The following is a 21,227-nucleotide window of genomic DNA, read 5'->3' as shown; positions in this document are numbered from 1 at the left end:
ATTATATAAGAACGTAGACACCAATCAGATGGCTTTGTGTGGACTGGCTGCAGGAGGTGTGCATAACGGCAACCTTTGAGGCCACGTCTATACTTAAATCTCCATGAGTGACACAGCAGGCTCCTGCTGGGATCCGCTATTACTCTTAACAATCATAATTTACTTTAATCGTTCCAGCTCTGCTCCGCGTGGCAGCCTGTCCGTCAGGAGCCAAGACGACGCCGGGATGACATAACTTCATCTGCATTGCTTTAAGAAATCATAAAACATAGCCACTTTGCTTTTAAAGAGCTCTTTAAAGACTCACAACAGGTGATAAGTTGCAGTAAAAAAGCTTTTATGGACGAGTTGAAAATGTAGAATTGACAGCTCCGACCTGCTCTGTTTGAACAGTACCTCAACACACAGACCTGAGCTTTCTTCATGATGACAGCAGACTGTTGCATAAATGTTTGCAGGATGTCCCGTGTTCAGTTCACATTTTCTGGAACAATGGCCCGAGCCACTCATGCACTCACCCAGTCCTTCTTTACATCCCTCTTACTCTTTCATGGGCGTACAAGCAGACTCACACAAAGAGACAGAGGGCAACCAAACTACTTCCAGCCTTCTCTGTTTTTTTTTTGTTTGTTTTTTTTCCTCCACAACCGTGGCTGTTTGCCTGATCACTGCTTGCTCACACTGCATTAGTCTTGACATCCATGTCATATAAAGCTCCCTTCATGCATGGCATTCAGGCAAATTTAGGAGCAAATGCTTGATGACTTGAGGAAAAGGTTGGCTGCAACTCCAGCCACACAACTGAGATTTCTGATTAGGCACCAAGTTATTTCTAGACCTTCTCTAACATTCTCTAATCACAGTGACTATTGAACATGGACCTTTTATAACAGCCTACTGGCATTGGCTGCAGCTCACCACACAACACGCCATTTTCAGATTTTTTTTTTTTTTTGACACGTTCAGGTGTTATTTTTCAGACATATTGCCTCCTAGCAGCCTTGTTTCAAGACTTTGTACCTTTCCATATTTCAGTATTGAAGCTAACGCCAATGTCTCTGTTTCACATTCATCATAGCTGTCAAAGTCAATGCGGTGTAAAACAGGGACTCACAGGCTGCACAATTTTGACTGGAGTGTGGGATGGAATGCACTGTAGGTCCAAGAAGGCTGAAAAAGGGTTTTACAGTCGCGGTTTTCACATCTGAAAGCTGTTGGCTGGGACAGCTGTGTTTTCATTACATTCAAACTGATAATATTCTGGTAAGCTCAAAATTATTCATATTCCTGGCATATTTAAACTTGAAGAGCCAAGAAGTTTTTCTTTTTTTTACTGACAGATTTTAGCGTTATTTAAAAATAAAATCCACTTTTGTTTCATCAATTTGCTTTGGTAGTGGTAATGCCCAAAACTTTTAAACACATTAAACCGTGATGGCACCATGAAATGAAGAATTTCAGTTGCAGTACCTACCACATCACAGCAACATTACCAAATTGTTGCTTAATAATGTTGTAATAGTGTAATGATATATGTTCACACTTTTTGTGATAACACTTTAGTGCATTTGCTTTGACAGAAGGGTTGTCATAACTCTAAAGTGCACCAAGTGCATTTAGAACCACCAACATTGCTGCGTAAATGACCTTTTCTACATTCTGCGTTCTCAGTCGTAGAGTAACAACAATGAAGCTTAAAATTTCAAAATAACCCTGGATCAATGCTCATTGTACCATAGAAAATGTGACTGAGCTACTCTCTCTGATATTTTTTCAGGTTGTGGGTAAAAAATAGAATACAAGTAATAATTGTTTTCATTTTGTTAATTTAAAGCCTAAATGCCTAGACAATCTAAACATTTGAAAACCTGAAACTAAAAGGTATTCCTCATATTGCTCTCTCCCTTCTGCTGAATCCAGGCCAGGTTTGCAGCCTTTACAAACCAAAGAGCAATTTCTGCCTTTGGCCGGTGTTTTTCTTTTTTTTTTTTTTAAATAAAGAAAAACAAAACTTTTACACATAGTGGATACATTTTCTTCTGTGGAATGTTTCCATTTGTGCACAACGATGTAAAAAAAAATGGATAGTTACAATAGTTGCTAATATATCTAAAAATATATTACTGATACTTTCAGTGCCATTTTTTCTAGAACTTCAATGTGTTTACTCCATTAAAAAACAGGGGGAAAAAATCTAAAACCTGTCCTACATCTGTATTCAAAAACATTAGTTGGTCATATGTGATTTTTAGCCATATTAGTAAGAGCCATGGGAGATCCAGTTGTTCCCCCAGAACTGCAGTCCAAAGCGTAATAGAGAAACTGTTCAATCAACATAGCATTTCATTCATAATAAAAGGCAAGCTACAAGGGAAAGTGAACCTTTGATCAAGGCCAGAAAAAATAGAGCCACTGCATTCTCCAAAAATAAAAATAAAAAAATTTCTGTTTTATATTTCTGATGGAAATCTATTATATTTTGTGCTGTTGCAGAAAAAAAATGCAATGCAGCTTACATTTTTAAACTTCTTAAAGATTTTTTTTTAGTTTGTATTATTCTTCTACACCTTTGGAGTTTGAGACGATATAAGTTTACACAGACATACCGCGCTGACATAATTAGTACCTAAAGTTGGTGGAGACCGCTGGTTCTCCCAGTGGAGCATGGTGGAAGCTTGAGCAGCGGTGTGGGAGGGCTGTTTGCTTCCACCATCACTGAATGAGCTTTTAAATCATTCAGTGCTCAGATTAAGTTCCCAACATTTGTCTGGTTTCAGGTTACATGTTAACTCCATGTGACCTCATTCTTTTTAAAGGTCACCATGACAATACGTTACAAACACATGAGCGCACTTTAATGCTGTTACATGGGGCATCATTTTAATCCCTGATTTATGCAACGTATTGGTGTGAACGGCTCACATGTCTTGCATCTAGGTCTCTCATGCTGCTTCTTTCTTCTTTTCTTTTTTCTGCTAAAGAGGTTGATATGCTACCAGGGCTCTTCTGTTTTCTTTGACGAACATCTCCTTTTCCATTTCAAGCTCCCACTGGCATTTTTTAGCCATGTTATTTTTGTTTTTACTCCTTTTCTCCCTTTTCTTTCCTGCCATCAGTCTTTACAGGCCATGATTGCTTCTCTTCACTCTGAGCTTGACATTCAGAGGTATTTGATGAAAATCCAATCACCCTACCAAGTTAGTTTGCCTTTTATCTTATCTGCATCATGCTGGGTTTGTGTGTCATAGGGTGTGTGTGTGTGTGTGTGTGTGTGGCTGTGTTCTCACCCCTACTAGCATCTGTTGTGTGACCGTGTTCCCAACCTTTGTGCTTCTCGCCTTGGCTGCTAGGCTGAACTGGTCCAGCCAATGAAGGCTTCTAAAATATCAAGTGAAAAAAAAAAACGTTTTTTTTTTTAACATTTTCAACAAATGACTACGAATGTACAGTAGCATGTATTAGATAACCCAATAGGCCTGGTCTGCAATATTTCAGCTATGTACATTTTGTCACATTACAAACAAGTGACAGTTGAGTGGAAAAATGTAAAAATGTTTTATCAAATAAAAATCAGAAAAAGGGTGTGCATAGCATTCAACCTCACAGAATTAATACTTTGTAGAATCTTTCTTTGCTGCAATTACAACGGTGAGATATCTGAGGTTTGTCTCTACCAGCTTTGCATAATTTGTAGAATTTTCTTTGCAAAAAAAAAATAGCTCAAGCACAGTCAGATTAGATGGAGAACATTTGTCACCAGTAATATTCAACATTCAAGTCTTGCACAAAATTCTCAAGTGCAGTGAGACCTGAGAGTCCTTTCATCTAAACCAATCCACTGACTTTAGGTTCCAACTCTATTTAAAATTTAAAAAGCAATGTCAAAAAACCATGCAACATTCAAAACACCATGCAACACTTCTCTTCCATTCCACAATAACTTTGTGTTGGTCATTAAGAAACATCCTAGAAATACATTGGAGCTTGTATTTGTAATATGACAAAGGGTAAAAAAGTTTGTGTGGTCTGAACATTTTTGCCATTTTTTTTAAGTAGGAAAAGCATCAACTTAAAGGACAACAAAGTACCTGTATGATACTGCTGTCATTTTTCTCGTTAAGCTGGGTTTGAGGAAGCCACATCATACAGATTAGTTTGAGGTTTATCATAAATGGAGCCCCAAAATCCTGTAAATTGTTTTCAAGGAACGTTTTTGAGTTAAATGCCTCCCTGCACATTTGCATGGCTGCTGTGTTTTAGCTTGTTTTGTTACTGAGCATGAATCAAGCAGGGCAATGTGTTTGACTTTAAAAAAAAACACAGGACAGAGTCCAAGTTATGAGCAGCGTGGTCCTGCAAAGCAAACAATTTCAAATTTGAACTTTTATCTTTCATTCCAGGATTGCAAACTTTATGTGCAGTTTCATCATAAGCATCAATGGACTCAATCCTGTTTCCACTTGCCTCCTCCCACTCCAGAGCAGAAGTCCAAAGCACGGCCCCAGCCCACAGCCCGGCGTTGGGGATCAGGTCGACCACCTATCCTTGGCCTCACTGGAGTCGTTGGACGCCATGTCTGAAACGGACGCACCCACAGCCTTCACCCGCGGCAGCCGAGTCCGTGCCAGCCTGCCAGTGGTGCGATCGACCAACCAGACAAAGGACCGCTCATTAGGTATGCTCTCTTGTTTGCTTCTTTGGTATCTTAGTCATACATTTATACTTGAATCCTTTTTTTTTTTTACGTTTTGTCACATTACAACTGCTGCTATCAGACACATCTTGCCTTGACGTACCGCATGTCATGTGGTGTCGGAATCTATGTATTATTTAAAGTACTATGTTGTGGAAACCCTGAAAACACCATTTCCAGAAATGGTGGTGAGAGCATCATGGGGCGGGTTTACTCGAAACTTGATTAAAGGGGATGGGAGATGGAGCTAAAGGGGTTTGATGAGGTTTAAAGGGGCATGAATACTTTTACAAGGGATTGATATCTGCATTGGATAATGCATCAGGACTGTAGCAGAGTAGCATCCAGACTGTTAGTTCAGAAAGACACAGTTGCGGAACTTGTGTGTTGTGTTTTATTACATCACTTGAAGCAAATACAGGAGTCATTAAATAAGGCTGATGACTTTGCAGGAGAAACATTTATAAAGCTTAAGTTATTATCAGAAAGGACAGTTAAAGAAAGTGTTCTCAGGAAGTACTTTATTACAAAGTTCATGAGCCTTCTGTACATGGTGATGCCTTTCAGCAATGCGGCACTGAAACCAGCCCTGTAATAAAATTTTTAAAGTCAAGCACAGAATAAGAGAGAAGACTTTGCAATTTCCACATCTTTTGTTGCCAACAGTTCCTCTAATTTTCAGTTTACTTTGCAAAACTTTGTTTTCCACTAGTCCTAAAGACTCAACATAAACAAATTAATGATCGGGGTTGTCCTCTCCCTAACTGCATTGCATTCCTATTTTTCATGAGAGAGCCGGAAAACCTTCCCTGTCAAAACTGAACAGGGCAAAGCAGAGCAGAGTAGTCTGAGCCCGGGGCAGGAAGTTAGTGAGACTGGGGAGTCATTGAATCAGGATGGGTCTCTTGAGCAAATGACCCTAATGGCTGCAAACTCAGCCCTGTGGCGGGCCCACCATCACCTCACTGCACCATAGGCTTACATCGCAAAATGAAAGAGAAAATATATTAGAAGAATAAATTTACTAGTTGACCTACTTTTTTTTTCTTTTCATGTCTCCCCCAGATGGCTTAACAGCCTCAGTCTACAAATTTACACTGAAAATCTTTTCTCTTTAAGTTGATAAACTTCTATGCTCAGTACGAACACCTACAGCATCCATATTTTTGCAATAAAGGCTTGTAGACAAGTAAACAAAAAAAAACAGTTCATGTTGGTTCTAACATAATCTGAAGAAGATCAAAGTCCAAAATGCAAAAAATAGTTTGTTCCTTTTTTTTTTTTTTTTTTTTAGAAAGCTTCTTCATGCTTTTCACTTCATTATTCACTGTCCTGCCCTAAAAACTGTCAGGATTGACTTCTCTAAAGTGTTACCAAGAACTCACGGGCGGATGATTTTGTTTATTTAGGGCTAATTTCACTGTTACACCATGTTGAAATCCCAATGTTTGGTTAAGGGAATTAGGTTTTAAAACCTGAACTGACAGCGGGAGCAAGGTGAGCATTCATCATAAAAACAACCAAATATCAACTTCTCCACTGAGGAAATTTGTTAACAAATCTACAAATTTGACCTTTGTTTAAAAAAAAGTGACAAAAGGAAAAACATTTTTGAAAGAAAGTTAATAAATAACATTTGCAGTGTAGGGGGCACAGTAATAAATGTAGCCTAAAACCTGTTTGTAGGCTGCAGAAATTGGGGTAGAGGTTACTTTCCAGCAGGACAACCTTAAACATACATCCAAAGCTGGTATTAAACAGTTCAATTCAAAGAATAGACACTGGTCAAGTCATCACAAACAAGTGACAAGAGTATTTGCAGTGGAAGGTAGTTTTACATTTTTGAATAATGGGGGGTGGATTGAACTGAAATGCTCAACAGTATTATCAGATTTTCTCTTTTCTTCCACTGAACTGTTTTGAACTAATTTATGTTGGTTTGTCACATGAAACCGCAATAAAAGCATGCTGTTAAGAAAATCTCATGAAGAATTTGAGCCACTCTTGTTAAACCTGTTAGTGTTTCTGACTGGTTGTAAGTTAACCTTCGTTTTAAAAAGTTTTCCACTGTTATTCAAAACCGTAACTGTCACTTACGGCTACTAATGGTTTTTAACGACTTATTCAAAATCAGTTAGCTCTGACATCAGCAAACTGTTATGTAATTGAACACAAAAAATGATTGTGTTTCTACTTGCCCAGAATTCACTGACAGAAAATAAATAAATATCTGAATGCTCCCAGGGATCCCTCTTAATGTTCAATAAATCAACACTTAATTGTTTTGCCTTAAGATGTTAGTTTTCTGCTTTTTTAATATTCATTCTTGTTGCAAAACTGTATGTGTCATAAAGTGGTATGGATGGTGGTGGTGAGGAGATGACGCAGAGAACCCAGATCGTGACAGTATGTACTTTTTTTTCATCATTACATAATTATACCGTTTTTGCCTTCAAGCTAATAAATGGAAAGATATCTTTAATTCACTTTACAGTTCAGGACAAAAAAATAATTGTGGTTTAATTTATTTTTTCCGTCATGTTCTATCTACCTCTTACATTTCTCCTTTCACCTTCTTTCCACCACCCCTCTTAGTTTTGTCTTACTTAGTGTCCATTTTTTCTTGTGTTGAAATCTTAGTGAATCCTCCCATGGAATTCCTAAGACTTTTGTACATATGCAGAAAATGTACAAATTTTGCAAAACGGTGGATGTATGATTGCAAGGACCTTTCACACTTTTCAAACAAACAATAATGTTTAAAGTTCTTTAGATTACTTTTTTTGTTTTTGCAGTTCACTTCTTAGCAAACCCCGTAGTTACGGATAAAGAGAGAGTTGCGTATTTTGTCGGAAAGAATCAAGCTGCGGGGTTCCGTTTTTCACAGGTTTTGATTTGTTCAGCGCGACGACTCTACTGCAGAAAAGCAAAACCCCATCAGAAAAGAGGCTTTACGACACACGTATACGGACACGCATGAACAAACTCACACATACGTGTGCTCCGTTACGCTCCTTCTCTCCATCAAAAACATCAGGACAAAGCGTAGGGACAGTGGGGAGTTATGGTGTGATGAAGGGGTGGAGAGAAAACGGGGGGCACCGCTTTACAACTGTGTCCCTCCCACAGTTTCTCAGGCACACACACGCGTGCACACACGGAGGCAACGGCACACGCTCCACTTTGTCCCAACGGACATTTGGGGATTCCTTGTACCCTCGTCTCTCGCGGCACGAGTTGCTGCATGGTCTTTTTCTTTACAACATAAGGCTGAGCAAGGAAACTGGAAATCCTCCAGACCTCTTCGGTGAGTATCACATTCAACAGTGTAGCATCAGTTGGACTCTATTAAATGGCTTTAACTTGTGGCTGAAATGTAGTTTAGTTGTTGTTTAGTTGTGGTCCAAGTGATAAAGGGGAGAGAGAGGGGGGGGGTGGTTAACTACCTTGTTTAGTTTGTACATCTGTTTCTCAGTGAAGACGTGTTAAACTCAAAAAAGTTTCCAGTCTGTGGCTAGCTGGTTTTGGTTACAAAACCAGCTAGCCATTTGTTGCAAGCTTTCAGCGAGGTCAGGCACCCTGGAATGTAACTCGATTCTTCTTTCCGACCTACACATAATACTTTAAATGCAGAAGAAATCCTCATAATAGTTGTGTGAAACTTTTTTCCTTTCCAAGTAGCCAAAATCTGCATTTAAAAAAAAATCACTTTATTCTAACCTATCTCACAGAAAAAGATGCAAATGGGTCACTGTGTGAATTTGCTACTGCACAGAAATGCAGACAAACCAAGGAGTGCAGTGCAGAGACTCAGCAGTTTTATTTCCTGGATTTGCCTCCCCCCTGTCTCATGGAGCATGTAGTGTCTTGTATAATATTTCACTAACATCTGGTAGCTTTTACAGACCTGGTTTTTATAGGGTTTACCAAGTAAAATCATGCCTCCTTTCTGTTTCCATTGGAAAAATTATAAATATACTCTTAATCTGCCTTTACATGTAAGGATATTTGACTTTTGGGCTCATTTTTGCTGTAAAATGGTTGAACTTTTGCAATCCAATTGTATCAGCTTTAAATGTTTCTTTAAACATTGTTGACACTGTATTTCAGTGTCAACCATCGAATCAGACAGAAAATAGAATTTGTTTTCTTTCCCCTGGCACTGTTTATATAAGTGCAGTGTGGGGCGTGTTCATAAATGTTGTGGGAGAGTCATCTGTTTTTTTTTTTTTTTTTTTTAAAGCACAGCACAGAAGCCACACCCAGAGTTCAGAGGTTCAGACTTTGGTCTTTTTGATACACAACATTTACTGTTCCTCCCAGAGCGCACAGCTTTGCCTCTGCCCCAACTAACATGTTATTATCAAGTAATTTTCTTGACTAAAAATACTTTAATTTCCAGCACAGATAGAAACTGGGTGAAAGATTTATACATTTCTGCATATAGAAAACTTGACAGTTTGTAGGGATTCACTTTGATTTATTTTGTTCCACAGTGCCGGGTAGAAATCATTCAGCATAGAAAGTAATGACTTTCAGTTCAGCTAGGACTTTTACTCAGGTCACTATGCGTCATCAACTTAATAGAAAACTTCTAGAGGTACAAAAACTTGGGCTGATATCATTATCCAATATTAATTAATACTAATGTTAAGACCGATATTTACTGATATTATATGTACATTGTATGTGTTTCCCTACACTTGTGACTCTGTGAAAGCAACCAAACCACCTACATTGCTTCTCTGCTTCAAACACCCTAACAATCCTGCACTGCATAACTATCTCTGTCACATGACCAAACCAGTACCACATGTTGAACCCACTCCATTCCACCTCCTGAAACACTCACAAACGGCCTGGTTTTACTTTTTAGATTGATACCAATATGTTAAAAAAAATGACTAACATATACCAATGCCAATGTTGTGTATCTCCAGAAGTTTCTTTGTTTTTTTTCTGCCTATACTTTTGTACTGTAGTCCAAGTAGTCTTGTAGTGTGGATATATTAAACTTATATCTTTGTTAATCTTGTGCAGATGTTGTCCCCCAGATCCCTCCATTCTGTCCCTTAGCTTTTACTGGATTACACTTTAAGCTTCACATTAGAACTTCAGTTAAAGACAGAGCGATTGTATCAGCTTTTCAGTCTTGGTGTACAGTCATTAAGTTACCATCAGTAAAGACATTCTACTGCTTCCTAACTGGACAGTTTTTATAGTTTTGTAGCTTCATAAACGGATTACTTCCACAAACCAAACCAAATTAAAAGTTGTGGGTTTCCGGTTGTAGGGAATAAATTAGATTATGCATTCTCATACTTGGAAACCACATCTGTTTTTGAGATCTTAATTTAATTCTAATTTCATTGCTCTTCTGTCCCTAGGTGTACTCTACCTGCAGTACAACGATGAGACCAAACAGATACGCATGCCGAATGAGATCACCAGCATCGATACAATCAGAGCTCTGTTTGTCAGTGCCTTCCCGCAGCACCTCAACATGAAGATGTTGGAGTCACCCAGTGTTGTCATGTACGTCAAAGACGACATGAGGAACGTGTACTACGAACTCGCTGATGTCAGGTAAGGAGTTACTGTATGTTTGCATGTCAAATTAAGGAAAAAATTACTTGAAATTAAATGAAAATATCCATCCTTACACAAGGTCCTCAAGTAATTAGTGATATGCTGTCAGTTTTAGCAAGATGTTGTGTCACATAATAAGCTAGTGTTAGCATTTCGGCACAGCTAGCTGTTGCAGGAAGTTAGAACATTACTAGTTTAAAACTCAGAAGCTAAACTGTTTCAACATTTTTGACTTTTTGCCCTCTGGAAATCATTTAATTGGATTATTTCTGTGGTGATCCTGTTAATAATTCAATAGTTAGCTTTTTTACGCATTGCTGTAGAACCAGTGACTAATAATAAAATCAGAGCCTCTAGCAATTAGTGATATGCTCAGTGTCCACGAGACATCAAGCTGTCAAAAGGCAAACATAGAGTATTTTTCATATCTGCTCGAAAACTATTTAAGCCATACTAATGTTCTAGCTCACGATTTGTGAGTTAGAACATTACAGTTGAATTTACTGACAGCTGGAATAGTTGGGTTCTCACTTGTTGCATGAATAATCTGCAAGTATCCAATCTCTGATTTTCAAATACAGTAATTTTTTGACAAGCCAGAGATACAAATAATAATTAAAAAAACAAAACAAAAAACAGGAAGGATCAGTATAAACTAAGTTAACATTTTTATTGGTGCATTGGAAGCTCTGTGTCATTAAGAAATTCACCCAGAACTATCCTAAGGAAATCTATCGCTTCAGTGACAAATCTTCCAGCCAAACTAGTCTGATATCTGGCCCCTTTGTTCCTAACTTCCTTTGAACAGGAAATGTCTCAGGGCAGGAAAGTTTGCTTCCTTTTCCCATCCATGTTAAAAAGAAAGTTATTTTGAATGTGGAGCTGTGTGGCAAAATGTCTCGAACAAACAGAGGAAGACTTTTTTTTTGTCTTCTGTCCTCTCTCATGCAAAAGTTTTGCAAAACTTTCAGTTTGTTTGTTTGGGGGAAAAAAACTTCAAAAGTATGGTGTTGTGTGGTATTCCATTTATGTGCACAGCGATACAGATTGTATCTAAGAACATGTTTTATTTATTCTTGTGGATTCTTGGTATTAACTAGAAAAGTACATCGAAATGCTGGAGATTCTCTGTGCAGAGATAAAAAGCAGAAACCAAATGCGGCGTGACATAATAAACTTTGCCCTCTTACTCCGCAGAGATCCCGCTCAAGTGAAGTGTGTACTTTGTGACTAATCCTTTATCAAGGTTGTAAAAAATTGTCTCGTGGTGCCTTAAGGTTGGTACAAGGTGCGACACACTTAGAATGAGATCAGCACAAAGGAAATAACAGGTCCACTTGACACATCTCAGAAAACCTTTAGTGGATATTTTTGTTAGAGAAAATGTCACTTGACGAAGGACTGTCAGTCCCTCTGTCAGAGTATGTGCCGTTGGCTGAGCACTTAAAGCGATCTAGGTTGAGGCAAGACCGGCCGCGCTCCGACGGGGATATCTGGGCCGCCTTCCTACCAACCAACACCTCCTTCCCTTACAGGAACATCACAGATCACTCTTGCCTTAAGGTGTACCACAAGGATTCAGCTCAGTTCAGCCATGGACCCCGGCCTCCCAACGGCGATGCCAGGGTGAGTACGTCTCTTTTGTCCCAGCAGCTGAGGGGAGATGAATAGATCTGGTGCAATAAAAAAAAAGCAGGCTTTCCCTCTAGTTCTTAAACTCACATCCTGTTTGCAGTTGAGGGAAGGAATGTCCCCCTGGCTCTTGTTAATCTGTCTACAGGGGGGGTTCTTTTTGTTCTCCCAGAGACCTTGCCTTATACGCTCTAGTGAAACTTTTTAGGGGACAATCCAACTCCTTTCCTTTACTCATTTCTTATCCCAATGTAAGCCTTAATCTCTTTCTCAGTTTCTAATTCTGCTGTTTATTTCCTGCTGATTTTGCAAAACCTAAGCCCAAAAACCTATTTCCTGAAATGTTCCTCCTCAATCTGTCTCTCTGTAATCCTTATGGCTCTTTATCTGACAGTCTTGTTATTTCCTGCCTTCAACAGATTTGCGGTTGTTTCGCTGGCAATATTTCTTTAACATAATCCATAGATTTGTCGCCACAAACCAGGCCTTGTGTATCACACTGTTTTATAGAAATTTGTAAAAAAAAAAAAAAAGAAAAAGAAAAAAGATTGATAGCAAACTATGTATGGGACAGTGTTGGTTTTGTAGGTCTGAATTCAGTTTTAAGTAAAAAATAAAAAAAATATTAAATGTATGAATTAATAAATACAAGTTGCATTGACAATTTTTTTTTTTTTATCAGTACCTACAAGATAGTAAAACACACCATAGATAATACTTACTAAATGCAGAAATAAAACAGTAAGAAAAAGAAATACTTAAATTTGTTAAGGAATTAAATTATGTCAAACATTGTGCAGTTTCTAGTATGGAGGCAGCAATGCAGAAGAGTGTTATTGTCCTCAATAGTTCTGTTATTGTTTAACAAACCAGCAGTTGACATAAACTTTGAGGGTTGCGTAAGGCTGTGTGGTACTAGAGATGAAGTATAACCAAAGGAATTACTCTGTTGACATTTTCTCCATTAATCCAAACCAATGTTGCTCTTTCTCAATAACGTTATTGTTGCAAGTTTGAACACTAAAACAAAACCACAATAAAAAAAATGTATTGTGGGACCAATAAATGTTTCTGTTAAGATTTGAAATGACAAACGATGTGGAAATGCTACAGGAAAACTATGAAATGATCAGTCAGTTGTATTGGTACCATTGATAATATTACAGGCGCAAATCCAATTCTTATGAAGATTGTGAGTAGATCAAGTCTTTGCAAATATACTGTTGCACAGCCCTGTGCAGCTCTGCTTATTGCCCATTGGTTATGGTTGGGGCTTTAGTACAAACTGAATGCCATCAGATCTGTCTGCCCAATTGCTTCTACAACCACAACAACTTGTGTTGTTACTTACTGTCAATTTAACTTAAGCCTTTGAAGTACTTGCAGAGCATTTCTTGGGTATCAACTTTGTTTTGTTGCTGGTGAAATAGCAATATAATGCTTCATAATCACTGGTGCAAACTGCCTAGCAATAGGGAAAATTTTGTGATATTATTTGAAGACGAATAACCAAATATTTTAAGATGCTAATACTTATTTAGATCACCTACTTCTAAGCAGTTTACAAAACAAACAAGATTTTGCAGACTTCTGTTGTCACCAGTAGTCTGTCAGAGAGTTTTGTTATGTACACTGAAAAAATACGCTTTGTAAACAGAACGTTAATTATTGCCCAACTTCTGTTTTCAATGATAATATTGAAATGATAAATGTCTCGCTTTACGTAACATTATTTCCAAACTCTAATCACCTTCTAGCATCATTACAGTTATTTACACATTTGCACACAGTGCACCCATCCAGCGAAGCTTCTCTAAATGTTTACACTCTACTGCTTTTCCACCACAGCTCAGCTCTTTATCTGTTTAGCTTGGCGTCCTGTGACTCTCTGCAGTTTGTGAATCAGTGTAGAAACCTTATCCAGTGCTGACACGGCAAGAGACTGAAGCAGCTCTGTGTACACAAACCAAATAGGCAACCCGTGCTACCGGAGGCTTAAGACCACAGTGGAAAAATAAGTCTGGGTGTTGGAGTTAGCTGTTTTCAACAGGACCCCTCGCATCAGTCTAATCTGTTTGCCCGTGTGCTTATTTTTCAAGTTGCTGCCTTGTTTTTTTTTTGTTTTTTTTTATCAAAGCAGAAACTCATCCTTATTTTACAACAAAAATTGTGTATTTTAGGGCTATTTTGAGATGTTTTGTTTGGTAGTTTAGGGCTCTAGCGTCTGCTTGGGATTGACCGAGAATGGCTTAATCCTTTCCGATTAAGACTATGTTAGAATAGGAATTAGTTTTTGCAACTGTGTACCAACATTTAGAGAAAGTAAAGATATTTTTCTTTGTCAAGGTGTAAACTTTCAGTATAAGAGGTCGTTTGGGTTTTAATGTGCTCTGCAGATCTGTGATGTATCACCCTCATGATACTTTATGCAGGCTGTGCGAACTTTCTCTGCAGGTATGTTTCTCTTTTCATTTGTTGTCACAGCCAAGCTTGAACTCTTTGTTACAGTACACTTTCAGGAGTTGTTTTGCTCCAGTTCACGAAGCACACTCACTTTTGCACACACAAGAGTCACACCCATGTCATTGTTTTCTTCCCTACGATGATCTGTCTCGGCGTGCTTGAATAAAACAGACAAAAACAACACTGCACAAAACGATGCTCAATGAAAAACTCTCCCTGAAGTGTTTGAGAACTTCCACCAGGGCTTTTGACTTGTCTTGGCTTCTAGGTGTAACCTATGAGTCATGCCTTGATGAAACAATAGCTTGTTTGTTTGACAGGAAGGAAAATGGAGTGGATCCAGATCTGCATGTGACAGCTTCCTTCACAGTGTTATCATACAAAGCATATCGCAAATCTTGAGGTTTTATTACTGTTTGTGCACTCGATATTAGTCTTGCTGGTTAATTTGTTCTTGTCAAAAACAAATTATCTCGATCTAGTAATAATAATCTAGAACATTGTTACTTTTTTTGTTCAGTATGTACCTAAACTAAGGTATATAGTGGCAGCTGCAGGTTGTGAGTTAAAGTGGCTAAATTTGCACTCCAGACCTCACGTAAACAAATTCTCATTGTAGTGAATACATTTATTCACATTAGTGGGAGTAATCCACACATTGTGCCCAGCTAAACAAAGGGATATTGTGTTCAAACTGTTTTTTAGATTGTTGATTAGCTCACATCTCGTGGTCTACTACAAAACCCTGATTTTCATCTTGATTCCAATTCTTAGTTTTGCTAACCAAACCTCAAAGGTAATTTCCTCAAAAGTCATTATAGGAATCTGGTGTCATTTTTCCTACATAACCCATTAATGTTTCTCTAAGGTAGTTGGGCTAACGATAAATGACAGTGATTAGCTGACTGGTTAAACAGACGTTGTTTGACAGATCTTGTTGCAAATTAACCAACCGCAGACTAGCCCCGGGGGTGCATTTTTAAGAAAACCACAATTTTATCTCTAGTAAAGTGAGTTTCCTTAAAGCTGAAAAAATAGCTTGATAAGCCATCCAGAAGTTTAAACCAAAAGTGGAACCTTGTATTTATGATTGATGATGATGTTTTGGAATTTCCTGTGAGCTTAATATTCAGGAAATGCAATGTACCCAATGTTTTAGCCTTTTAAGTAGATTGGAAAGGCTGTGTTTTGAAAAGCAACACTTAATATGGCTAAAAATGAGGACCTGCTTACAAATGAAGGGTTTCTGAAGACTTCTTTGGTAGCTATGTTCACACACATGACAAACAAGCAAGAAAACACATTTAAATACTCAGTATATTTGTATTTAAATATCAGTACCTATACGCATAAAAAATAATGAACACAAAAGCTTTAGCAGTAAAAATGTGAGAAAGTACACAGACAGTGGTCGAAGGCAGAAACAAACATCTTTGATTGGGTAGTAGTCAAGAACAAAGGCCCACACTTGGCTAGGTAGGCTAAGCAAGCAGCCAAAGATGAAAAGATGAAAACAAAAGTCTAGGCTAAGATATGATTGTCTTTTCAAATATTCAAATAAAGACATACAGAGAAGCACCTCTGTACAAACCTTTAGCATCTTGGCTTATTGTTTACTAAACACTGTGGCTTATCAGTCAGTTTCTTTGTTTTAATTTTACAAAGTTTTTAATATATATATATATATATATATAATTGTAACAGTCAGCAGATTATCTTTCAGCTTTTCAGTGGCTATTAAATACTTTGTACAACTTTGTACAAAAATGCTGTTTTAAGCTTGCACATCTGTTAAGAGGGTCTGACATTGGTGTATTTGGAAACATTAGTTTAGCCTATAGTGCAGAAGGCTTTGCTGTCAAATACACCAGCAAAATATGATTAAACAGCTTTTAATACATTTAATAAATACTAGATAAACAATAAAGGTATTCAATGGAAAGACTGAGTCTAAGGAAATAGCAAATGGCAAATAAAAACACATAGGCTAGGCTAAGCTTGAAAGACTATTGGGCAAAGATAAAGGGCTAGGCTAGTAATACTATTGTCTTTCTAGACATTAAAACAAGGAAATGCAGAAAAGTAGTTTTGCATTGCAATCTAATATCAATAATAGTTGAACAAATAAAACCCATATCTTATTCACCTTTAAGCTAGTTGCTAATAAATGTCTGTCCAAAGATTAACATTTATACCACCGCACCCTTTGTTTGCTTTTATTGGCTTAATTTCTTTCTCTCCAGGTATGAAACAGAATCACTGTATTCAACAGGTCCTGTAAAGAGTCTTTTACGTGAAACAATAATAATGTTTTGGGATTTTTCCAGATGCACAGTGAGATGGCACATGTCACCCGTGATGGTCAGCACCCTCTAAGACATCCACCTATGGGTCCTCCATCACACCATCCCCTGCAGGGAGCACTCCCACCTACTCCCCACTCCATGCCACCATCCCCCTCCCGAATCCCATTTGGCCCACGTCAGAACTCTGTCCCTGGAAGCGCCACTATCCCAAGGGACCGGATGTCTAATGCCAATCCTTCAACCCGGTCCATCTCTCCTTGTCCCAGCGCTATACTGGAGAGACGGGACGTGAAGCCAGATCAAGACTTGGGTGGGAAAAGCCACACTCTAACCAGAGGGAATGAGGGGTTGTATGCAGATCCATATCTGCTCCAAGAGGGACGAATCACTATGACTGCAGGTCATGGGCAGCACGGCAACCCTGGACTTGATGGTCCAGAACATGGCATGGCGGGATTTCACCGTGCCTCCATCCGCTCTACAAGCTCTTTTGGTGGGCCAAGTCCAACAGACTCTGTGGATCACTCTCCTTTGTATAGGCAGAAGTCTCGAAACAGTCAGTTGCCTACTTTGGGTTCCAAGACTCCTCCTCCGTCCCCTCACAGGATGACTGAGGTACGGATGATTGACATCCACGGCATGCCCCCTCATGGTGTACCACCTCATGGTGTACCACCTCATGGTGTACCACCTCATGGTGTCCCACCTCATGCTGTCCCGCCTCATGGTGTTTCCCTGGAGAGAGGCTCACCAGTGCGCCAGTCCTTCAGGAAGGAAGAAGTTGCCGGGGCTAAGCCCAGGAACAGCATGGGATCTCCTGTGGTCCCAGACCCTCAGGGTCACCCTCAAGGACCCACTCCAGCTCCAAATGACCAGGAGACACGGTAAGCAACTGAATGCTGGATGTTGCAGTCATTTGGCATGGGATTGTTTGTATTAGGATTAAAGCATAGCATGAGAGCATGTACTAATTCTGCATCACAGTTTTACTTTCACCATAAGTTGCTGAGCTCCTGTGACTGGCCATGTCTCTAATTCATCATCCACAACTAAAGCCAAATATAACCTGTGTTCTCACTGTTCTTTAAAGTCTAAAAATTAGGTTATGCAGACTAATTCATTTGTGTATACAAACATCAGTTCAAAACTTTACAGTTTTTTACCATAGATGAAACTAGACAGTCTCTCAAATTACAAATATATCCCGTGTGAACATACTTTCATCAACAATCATTCGGCTAGATCTACAAAGTTATTCTAGTACCTGAGTTGGATTGTTATTGCTGTATATACATAAACACAGATTAAAGTTCTAGAGGCTTCTCTTCCATGGTGTCTGCAAGACCTTTATGCATATGGAAAATCCAGAAAAATATTGACCTGGCTTTACTCGCTCCGTCAGTCAAACAAGATCAGAGATGACCACCTGGGAGACTTTAAAACTTTCATTAGGAATGCTCTTGGATATTTAAAATGAGCAGAGGAATGCGGTTGGAAAAAACTAAAGTTAACCTTTAAAACAAACTTTGTTGAGCTGCCTTCATGTTTATTCGTGTGCGATATTCTGCGTGAGGCTATAATTAGGACTTGACTGTGTGTCCATCTATTGTCCAAAGTAGCCACAACCACAGTCGGCCTTGTGTCCTTAACTTGCCTCACATTCTTCTTACGATAAATATTCCGAGCAGAAGACAAAAGTTGCTCACTTTTCCAAGCACAAGCAATCTCATTGTATACTTTTATGTTCCTTCTTCTGGTGTTATTATTTTCAGTTTTCATTTTTATTCTACTTTTGATGGATACCACACTCATTTTATTTAAGGAGAGTAAAACAGATACTGTTTTTAACCCTGTCTATTAATCTTTGTTTTTTTTGTTTTTGTTTTTTGTTTTTTTGTTTTTTTTGGGGGGGGAATAACATAGTTTGCCACCAAACTATGTTTTGGTGACATAAATGAAAAGTAGTGTTCTTACTTATTGAGTTGATTTGAATTTATTAACACTTATTAAATGCAAAATGTGTATGTGTATAAATATTGTATTTTTTTAGTTTTTATAGAAAAATATACACCATCACTAAAAGCAAGATTGTAAAACAAAATCTGGAATATTTTATATCATATCAGCTACAAGCTGCAATCAGATGTTTCAATCAAATGTTTGTGATTTTGTAAGTGATTTTTTTAATTGTATTAAGGATTAGGGATTGCTTTCACATATTAAATAATTGTAATGCTATTATTACTTATAATAATACATCATAATATTATTATTATTTATTGCAAAAATATTATTTATAATTCCTCCCTTTTATCTGTTATTTACCTGGTTAGGGTCATAGGTGAGGGTTGGAGCCTATCCCAGCAGTTGCTTTGTCAGAGGTGTGAGTTCACCAGGGGAGTGTGCCAGCTAGTCATAGGGCAACACAAAGACACAGTCTACTTGAGTCTAAAAATAATAAAGAAAGAATTTCCACTGTTGCTAGTATTTCACTTTTTTTTATTTGTTTTACTGACTCACCAATTACAGAAGACATAAGCAGTAGTATTTACTCCCAGATATTTGCAAGTCAATTTAATTTGAAAAACAATTAATGTTTAGTAAGCAATAAAACCCAACAAACTATTGTTTTAACCCTTGTGCGTGCAAGGACTGAGGCAAACATAGAGGACTGTGGCAAATGATGCAAGTTTTACGTGTGTGGGGTCGGTTGGACCCCATTTCTAGACACAAGGGTTAAGAGCGTTCGTAATTAGATGCTATGTGTTAGTGCAAGATTTAACATCATTAGCATTTTCTAATGTTTCTGCAGAGAGCGAATGAAGGTTATGGAGCAACAGATTACCAGCTTGACTGGTCTTGTTCATCATGTACTTTTAAAGGCTCCAAACTCTAGTGGCAACAAGGAGTCTCAAAGGTAAGCAAGCCCGTTACAGAAGAGAGTGAGATCCCAGAGAAAGTAAACATAATTAGTGGTTCAATAAAGGAAAGGAAGGATCAATGATCTGAATAAATCATCAAAAGTGAAAGTGACTCGACTGATTTTAAAGTTGGTCTCTATGTATTGACTTTGTTTATGGTTTTGGCTGCATTTTAGACTCTTTGCATTATGATCCTCTGTTTTAATGTTTACTTGAAATTTAGAATGCAGTCTATGTGAATGCAGTGATTTTACACGTTTCTATGAATGTCATTAAGCTTAACATCATTAACACCACCTCTACCCTCTGGTTTAACTTCTCATACTTTGTTAATGTCTTCATCATTACTAATATTTACCCTGTAAACTTTTTTTTTCAATAGTTTTTTTTGTGTGTGTCAAAATCCTGCTCTAATGGGTTATTTTTCTGCCTGCAGCGAGAGAACACCAAATACTTCATCTCCAGCTCACAGCGCACCTAGTTCGGGTTAGTATTACTGTAATTCCCCTTAAACTTCTTTTTTTTTCTAAATCTGCTCTATCTTTTAATGCCAAAATATCTTGTGCAGACAAGACCACACATTGGCATCTGTCAACAGGCTGCAATGAGTAGAGTGTGAGGGGAGTGAAAAAGAAACACAACGCCAGGCTTCTTTTGCTTGTCATCAGCTTATATTTCCTCACAATACATCCAGTTTAATATGAAGTAAGAGGCAGGAGACAGCAGAGCTCACTCCAACCCCTCAAAGCACTTCTTAAAACAAGATGCTGTTAGTTTCTAAGCCTGCCAAGATGATTCATTGATCCAATCTATGCTCTGCAGCCCCCCTGCCACCTGATCTGGGTTGAAGGAAAGATTCACAAATGCCACCGCCAGTGGCAGAGCAAAACTTGGCACTGTTTGTGTGCTTGAAAAGTTTATCAGAACACAAAAACTTTCCTGTGACTGTCGCAGTTTTTTTTTTTTTTTTAATATCTAAAATAGTATCAGTTTGTTTTTTGTTTTTTTTTGAATAAACATAACACGCCAAGAATCAAACACAGTAGTGTATATGTCCTTTTTAGATGTGAGTTATTTCTTGAAGCCAAACAAAAGCAGCAGTTTGAATTGTAACTCGTATTTCAGGTCACGGCATCTATCAGGTGGACACGTGAAAAATGTTAAGGATTATGCAGATTACTGTTTCTTTTTTTCACAGCCTCACGGTCTGTTTCTCCTGTTGACAGATTTCTGAAGTTAATGGATTACGTATGCAAAGTAGCTTTTCTTTTACTTTGATATAAAGGTTTTCAAATGATGATTATTCTGTTTTCTATTTAGTGAGCAATTTCCATTTGCAATGCAACCAAATTTGGAAGGATGATTCAACACATACTTGGCTGTTCAGTCTTGACTCAGTAGTCTCGATTCTCTGTAGGTCATTTGCAGCTCTTCCAAGTACCTTACCCCTAATAAAATGATAACCAAAAGAATAATAGCGTGGCATACATAGCACATTTGTGCATTTTGATGCAATTCCATACATACAAATGATCATATTAGCAACATATTGCCACTGTCTATTGACTACAGTTATGCCCAACTGTGAATTATTTTTGTTAAATTTAGAATTTTATTTGTGCA

The 21,227-nt window shown here is 38.1% G+C and overlaps 1 protein-coding gene across 31 annotated transcripts in view; it reads left to right on the top strand.

Annotated features, from left to right (window-relative positions):
- kiaa1217 (KIAA1217 ortholog) overlaps positions 1-21,227 on the top strand; it is a 120,905-nt gene that overhangs the window by 80,464 nt on the left and 19,214 nt on the right. For 19 of the 31 annotated variants that reach the window (XM_016673152.1, XM_016673154.1, XM_016673151.1 and 16 more), the window contains exons 3-9: positions 3,117-3,197; positions 4,480-4,675; positions 10,081-10,279; positions 11,818-11,908; positions 16,705-17,567; positions 19,496-19,600; positions 20,041-20,090. In XM_016673152.1, the coding sequence (XP_016528638.1) occupies positions 3,117-3,197; positions 4,480-4,675; positions 10,081-10,279; positions 11,818-11,908; positions 16,705-17,567; positions 19,496-19,600; positions 20,041-20,090 (1,585 nt within the window). Of the gene's footprint in view, positions 1-3,116; positions 3,198-4,479; positions 4,676-7,750; positions 8,001-10,080; positions 10,280-11,817; positions 11,909-16,704; positions 17,568-19,495; positions 19,601-20,040; positions 20,091-21,227 lie in introns of those variants that run through there. The other 12 variants (XM_016673155.1, XM_007555598.2, XM_016673146.1 and 9 more) reach the window with 4 other exon arrangements.

The sequence above is a fragment of the Poecilia formosa genome, unplaced genomic scaffold, assembly GCF_000485575.1.
Source record: "Poecilia formosa unplaced genomic scaffold, Poecilia_formosa-5.1.2 Scaffold71, whole genome shotgun sequence".
NCBI lineage: Eukaryota > Metazoa > Chordata > Actinopteri > Cyprinodontiformes > Poeciliidae > Poecilia > Poecilia formosa.
The sequence above is the reverse complement of the archived record's forward strand: the minus strand, read 5'-3'. Positions and strand labels throughout refer to the sequence as shown.